Source organism: Nematolebias whitei, chromosome 4 (genome assembly GCF_014905685.2).
Source record: "Nematolebias whitei isolate Nwh7 chromosome 4, NemWhi1, whole genome shotgun sequence".
Classification (NCBI taxonomy): domain Eukaryota; kingdom Metazoa; phylum Chordata; class Actinopteri; order Cyprinodontiformes; family Rivulidae; genus Nematolebias; species Nematolebias whitei.
The window spans coordinates 22,301,480-22,308,729 of NC_056501.1; the positions used below are offsets into that span (position 1 = coordinate 22,301,480).

The window sequence follows — 7,250 nt, forward strand, 5'->3', positions numbered from 1 at the left end:
ATATACACAAAGTATATATATATATATATATATATATATATATATATATATATATATATAGAGAGAGAGAGAGAGAGATATTTATATATAGATATATATGACCACATGACTTTAGAGCATTATTCAGGTTATTTAAATGGCTGTAATTCACGAAGGGAAGGTTTGAACTTCACAAGGTCCTGTTGTATCCAATACTAAGATGTTAGACGCAGATTATTTATGGGGTTCTGTTTAAGGCGGTGTCTCACTGGGCTGTTTAAATAAAACGGTGCGACAAATCGCCTCTCGAAACAGTCGCAGGATCGTTGTCTCAAACCTGTCTCAGTTTTGTTGCAGGTGCCTTCAACCCATTTCAGGAACGCCACAGTTCTGACACGTGGTTGAAGGCATGACATGAAACGTGTCTACAAACAACACCATTTATAAATGATAATTAAAACACTGGTCAAAATCTGCCTGCTTTCATTTCAGAACTGTTTTCCAGTGGTTTAAATCAATAACGTGGGGATTGCTTCCAGTGTGGGTACAAAGAGGGTGGAGATGAGTACGATGTGGGGAATAATGTGCACAACCTGGAGTAAAGTTGAGCTGTGTGCACAAAAATAAGCCATATACAAAAACTGGTCATGCAAAACGTCTCCGAACAGCTCGCTGCTCACTTGCAAACAGGACTCGTTGAGACTGAATGTTCTAGTCTCGAACAGTGGCAGACCAGTCAGAAACTGCACTTCTGATCGAGTATGAACCCGTGTCCGTCCCTGAAATGCTGCATGCCACCATCTTTAAACTTGGTTGTTTTAACAGCGACTGGTTCCGCTGGATGTAAAGCATCCTGTTAACAATTTGATCTGGAGTTGGAAGGCTCTTCATGTGAACTCAACACTGTTTTGGTCTCAGGGAGGAGCAGTGAGTCTGGAGCCTAAGTCATCGCTGCAGGCCGACAAAACCAGGACGCCACAGAGAACCAGTAAGAACCGCGATATGGACGGTAGGAAACCTCACCGGAGTCCATTTAGGCTCTTTAACTTCTAGAAAGCTAAAGTTACCATCTTTGTGTTGGTTATGATAAAATAAAATAAAAATCGAGGTCAAATTTTTATTTGTGTTTTATTTCAATGAAGTGCTAAATTACTCATTTTTCAAATAAAACAAACAAAAAAAAATATTCAGGCCCAAACGCTTCAGTCACGCAGCAGCAACGTGAACTAATGACTTATTGTTGCGTTGATTGATTATCAGCTGTTTTTTCCTCAGCTTTTTTTTTTGACTGCCATAGTGACGTTTGTTAGAAAATCTAAGATTTGTGATTTGAATAAAACAATAACAGCAATGTGTCAAATTGCCAATAAAACAAAATCAATACCCTGATCAATATTAAACACAACCCTTCTGACAGCTCATATAAACCCGCAGTAGTTCCGTGTCATGTTTCCAGGCTGGATGTCGTCGTCTTCTGCCGCTTTAGGTGGACTCGTTGACCGGCACGTCCAGCGATGAAAGCATCTTTAAAACATGGCTACAGAGGCGCCTGTTTTTATTGTTTAGTGGCACAATAAACAGTAAAACTAAATAGCCATGTTAAAAATAACCAAAAAGTAAATTATGTGGTTGAGTTTTTGTAAAATACGCATTTATACTTGAAGGAAAAAGTTGAGCAACTTTCATTTATTTGTTCTGTTAACTTGGAGCAGGACTGCAGCCATGCCTGTAGTATTGATTTTTAATTTTTTGTGTGTGAAATAAATTCAGTTTTTATTAAAAAATGACTGAAATGACACATTTACTTTAAACTAAATATACTTTCTAAATTGTTTATTTAACTTTAGGTATTTGATGATAAATCTCTCCTGTTGGGTCGTCCTGTGACAAACTAAGACGAGCACAAATAAAAGAGTACGCTACAATAAACAATGTACTCTAACGTAGATGGAAATGACTTGTATCAGGGGTCTGCAACTTTTGTGATAAAAAGAGCCATTTCTGCCACTTTGCTTAATTATGATGTCTGGAGCCACAGAACCTGCTACAACTGGTCAACTGGTGGCTCATGGACCACTTCAAGTTTGTTGGAGATGGCTTCACCGTCCAGTGGCGGTGATATTATAAAATGAAAAATGTCTAACTATTATTAACATTTATTGATATTTTCATAGGGCAGCACGGTGGCGCAACTGGTAGAGCTGCTGCCTCTTAGCGAGCAGGTCCTTGGTTCAAACCCCGGTCCGGGGACCTTTCTGGGTGGAGTTTACATGTTCTCTCCGTGCATGCGTGGGTTTTCTCCGGGTTCTCCGGTTTCCTCCCACAGACCAAAAACATGCATGCTAGGCTGATTGGTAACTCTAAATTGTCCCTAGGTGTGAATGAGAAAGTGAATGTTTGTTTGTCTCGTTTGTCTCTATGTGGCCCTGTGACGTACTTGCGACCCGTCCAGGGTGTCCCCCGCCCCCCGCACAGTGATTGCTGGACATGGGCACCGGCGACCCCCGTGACCCAAAATGGAATAAGCGGGTAAAAGATAATGGATGGATGGATATTTTTATATTTTAATACCAAAAAAAAAGACCAGATTCATATAAAGAATATATATATATATATATATATATATTTTTTTTTACAATTTTATAAAAATTAAAACAATGAACTCTACAGGTCGATGTGAGTTCTCTTAATTGTTGACGAATTAAGTTTCCTACGTAAAACATAAAGTTAAAGACAGTATAAAATTAGACCAGTTTAAATGCTGTCATTTACTTTGACTTTGTTTTTTTGTGTGTCATCAAATAATCCTTCTCAGTAACTTGTCTTAAAGATATTCCAAAACAATCTGGTGTTTTGAGAGAAAGCTGCTCTGAGACTGGAAGTTGACTTAAAGTGGCTAACAAACTGCTAGCATGATGTCATCACATGTCTATACTTTTCTTCACATATTTGAAAATGTCAGGAAATCTGCTAAAACTAACAATTTTCATTGGTAATAATTTAAATCAAATTCAGTTTTATTTTAGTTTTGGTCAAAGCCTGAAAAAGCCGCTGCAGAGGAACCACAGAGCCACATGTGGCTCCAGAGCCGCAGGTTGCAGACCGCTGACTTATGTTATAAACATACAAGTATTTTGTTTTTATTCATGGGGAAAAACTACCAACCTGAACCCAACTCTGGTGTGCTTCAGGCTTTCTGGACATGCTGACGAGGGCTCAGTGCTGCAGAGTGGACGACCAGCGAGGCCTTCTGACCAAAGAGCAGCTGGAGGTTCCTTCGTTCCTGCAGCTGTCCACAGACCAGGCACAGGATTCAGATGACCCCAGTACAACCAGCTCTTCCACCAGCGACTCCAAAACAGAACCCGAGGACATGAAATCAACTTCGGGCTCAGCAGGCTCAGACTGTCCTGACCTGTCTGAGTCCAAAGACTTCAAGGAAACGACCGTTTGACAAAGAGTTGCTTGTAAAATGGACAAAAGAGGCCAAGAAAAACATTGATTGTCTCACAACACAGAGATGTGACTCAAGTCCAAACGTATTTGTCTCAAAGCACCTTAGTTTTTACCTGTTAATGAATAAGCTCAGAGACAACGGAGTCCTAGAGTCTCTGCACTGGTTGTCCTTTTGAAGGTTTTCTGTAAAGAAACAAAAAGATCACGGCAAACATTTATAGTGTCATTTTAAACACTACAGATCCTCACAGGAGGCTGTTTGCTAGAATTTGTATTATTGTGTCTTAAAATGCATGAAACGTTTGTTTTGACCCTGTAGCCTGTGTAATACTGTACAGTTCATTTTACAAATCATAATTGGTCGTTTAGAAATAATTTGCTTTTGCTTTTACTGAAAGGTGATTGTTTTCCTGGCTGTTTTGAAATGTTTTAAATGATCCTGTTTTGCCTTTCAAGGTGGGAAAATGATAATTTACAAGGATGAGTTTTAATACTTGAAGTCTGTGCTCGTGTGTGTTCTTATTTTTAATGCATGTACCTACCACTTTGAATTGAATTCAAAATCTTACATCCAACCTACAAAGCCCTCAACAACCTAGCTCCATCTTAAATTTGAGATCTTATTGTTCCATTTTTTCCTAACAGAGCACTTCACTCTCAGACTGCAGGCTTACTTGTGGTTCCTAGAGTTTCCAAAAGCAGAATGGGAGGAAGATCTTTCATTTATCAGGCTCCTCTCTTGTGGAACCAACTTCCAGTTTCTGTCTGTGAGGCTGACACACTGTCCAGTTTAAGAATGGGATTAAGACTTTCCTTTTTGATAAATCTTACAGTTAGGGTTGGCTTGTTGTGCTGCTATAGGCTTATGCCCTATTCGCACAAGATTAGTTTTACCTAGGGACCACATCCTATTTGTAATAATTACGGAGATTGTCTGTTGTTAATTGAAGCGAATCGGCCATGTCAGTAATTTGTAAGGTAAAAATTCCTCCACAAATTACCTACTATATTTAGCTGAACTCTGAGGTCCTATGATAATACTAATCCAATGTGAATAGGCATCTCTGTGATTTGGACAGAAATGGGCGGTATCCGATAAGTAATGAGGCATTTTTTGTTTCCTGGGCACATTTTTATTTGCTTTTGGCAATAGAGGCTGCATTAGGGTGCATAAATAACCTTTTGTGTTCCAGACCAGCAAAAGCCTATCGTCTCGTAACTGTTACCCCCCCCCCCCCCCAAAAAAAAAAGAAAAGGCTGAAGAGAAGGAGCAAAATCATATGCAAATGGTGGCTCACATCATGCATTGCTCTGTGCGGGAAGAATAATTTTCTTCTGTGTGTAGACTACTATACAGCTAGCTAGTGCTGGCAGTAACACAGCACCAAGCTGTGGCCGTAGCCTGAAAAGTATTTTACCATCAACTCACGTCATTCATCGAGTCGATTAATAAAGTATACAGTATATCATATCTGGAAGATGTCTGTAAATTTCAACTAAATCTCAGGATTTGGTTATCCCGTGTGAATGCGCCACATAAAAAGCAGACGTTGGGGAGTAATTTATTTATTACATGTAATCCCATGTGAATAGAGCTTTAGACTACTATAGGACAAATTGACCTCATTTCCTTAAAATGAATTATTAAAATTTAATAGTTTTCATTTGATAGTATTTCTATCTTAACATGTGATTCTTGACCTGACATTGTGCATCTGTTCCACTCAAACCCATCCGGTCGAAGCAGATGACCGCTTGTCCTGAACCTGGTTCTGCTAAAGGTTTCTTCCTCATGGGGGAGTTTTTCCTTTCCACGGTCGCCGTCATGCTTGCTCAAGATGAATGTTCTGTGATCGAGTTAAACTCAAAGCAGTCTGCTGCTCCTCAGATAAATAATGTTAAATTATTATTTTTATATATGAATTTTTCTGTTCAGTGCCCTGAGACGACTTCTGTTGTGACTTGGTGCTGTATAAATAAAATGAATTGAATAGCACTTGGAGAGGAGGTTGTGTGTGTTTGCACCGTGTAAAGCCTGGATCGTCCTTTTCTTCTGGCACATCCGCCTGCAGCTCAGGAACCAGATCTTTAACCAGGACTGATTTCAGAGAGTTGTCAGCATAGGTTTGGTGTTTTAACACTCGGTGGTTTGGAAAAACAGACGTGCTGGTTTTAAAAGAGCAGTAAGAGCCCAGTGGACAATTGTGTGACTCATGCAGGACAAAACCACCCCAATCTGTTTTAATATGCGTCAGTTGCGTAATTACATTTGTCTGTTAGTTTATCCGGATAAACAAAAAAAGGCCTCTAAGACGCTTTTGTGTAATATCATTAATGGCACAGAGACGATCTCTGCAGTGCTGTGACTAGTTCTTGGGATCAATTAGCTTGTTAGCTGTCTGATCTTAAGACTTGTTGCTGGAAGGTGATGGAAAAAGTCTCTATATATAATTTATTTATTTATTTATTTTTTAAACAAGTTGTAAAACCTAATGAGTCATAGATGATCTCAACCCCCTGGATGATGTCAGCAGCATCCATATTTCAGAGTGTTTGGAAATCATCTGTCACCACCCTGTTCTGTTTGTCATCAAGCATGGGATCATGAACAGCAGAGTTATTGTGAAGTGTTTTTAATTTTTTACATAAAGCTTCAGAATGCCAGACCTGTGAGTGGCACAACTGGTGTGTTTTTTTCTGTGTGTGTGTTCACGCGTGAGGTCTGCGTCAGCGGTGCTATGAATGGGCAGAGAAAGGTTGTTCTCTCAAAGGCACCGTCACCGCCGTGAAATGAGGAGTGCCATCCACTCCGCTGCACGTCCGCCGTGCTGAGAAGACGAGGAAGAGGAGGCGGAAGCAGGAGGTGAGCGTTTGAGTTTACTCCAGGCTTTTTCTTTTATTTAGTGGAGATATTTTTTTTAATGCTGCTTATTGTGATCATTCAGTCTGTGGATGTTTGTCTCCCTGTCCTCCCCTCATCCATCCTCCTCCTGATCAAATGTCCCGTTAAAAAAATTAAATGATGGAAATTATTTTCAGAGCTGCAGACAGAGGCTCTGAATGAATGGACCTCACTGAGTCCTACAGAGAAATTCATCAAATCAAAACGTGCATGTTCTGCTCAGCGTGAAGGACAGAGATCCAAATGAAAAGTGTTGTCAGACGATGAAGTCGTGGCTCAGCTGTGAATGGATCAGGCAGCAGCTGTGCTTGTTAACTCCATCCATCTGAGGGGGTCAGGGTGTGCATGTCACACCTGAACACAGTAAAACAACAAACTATCACAGTAAGTTACAGGAGCCTCTGTCCATGTGTTGACCTTCAAGACCTTCAGTGATCAGGTGGTTCTGGATTATCTCACCAGGTGTTAAAGTGATCAGCTCAGAGCCTGCAGGGAACATGGTAATTTCTTCTGCTCTATACATACAGAGCATGACTTAACACACAGCCTTGTGGTGCTACAGTGTTGAGGGTCAAGGCTGGGGAGGTCAGGTCAGAAAGTCCTTCATCCAGAGAATTTCTGATAATATCTGAAGCAGATGAGCAGAACTTTCAGATCAAATTCTGGACACCCTGAGGTCAAAGATAAATAGTTTGTATCATACAGTAGTCCCTCGTTTATCGTGGGAGTCCGTACACTGAAGCTCTGCGATAAGTGAAAAACCACGAAGTAGGAATAGTAGTACAAGTAGTAAGTAGTAGTTTATTATTGTATGTATGTATATATATATTTTTTTATATATATAATATATAGGTGTTTTAAACCCATCCCACACTCTTGCGATATTCTAAACAATGTTTCTAAACTCTAAACG

The 7,250-nt window shown here is 40.0% G+C and overlaps 1 protein-coding gene and 1 long non-coding RNA gene across 3 annotated transcripts in view; both read left to right on the forward strand.

The window, feature by feature from the left end:
- The window catches only part of rgs14b (regulator of G protein signaling 14b), a 22,624-nt gene extending 19,191 nt beyond the window's left edge, over positions 1 to 3,433 (forward strand). The window contains exons 15-16 of the mRNA XM_037675870.1: positions 898 to 988; positions 3,171 to 3,433. Coding sequence (XP_037531798.1) covers positions 898 to 988; positions 3,171 to 3,433 — 354 coding nt within the window. The remainder of the gene's footprint in view (positions 1 to 897; positions 989 to 3,170) is intronic.
- A 2,737-nt stretch (positions 3,434 to 6,170) lies between these two features.
- The window catches only part of LOC119409009, an 11,514-nt gene continuing 10,434 nt past the window's right edge, over positions 6,171 to 7,250 (forward strand). For both annotated transcript variants that reach the window (XR_005186756.1, XR_005186757.1), the window contains exon 1: positions 6,171 to 6,298. This is a non-coding gene — a long non-coding RNA (uncharacterized LOC119409009). The remainder of the gene's footprint in view (positions 6,299 to 7,250) is intronic.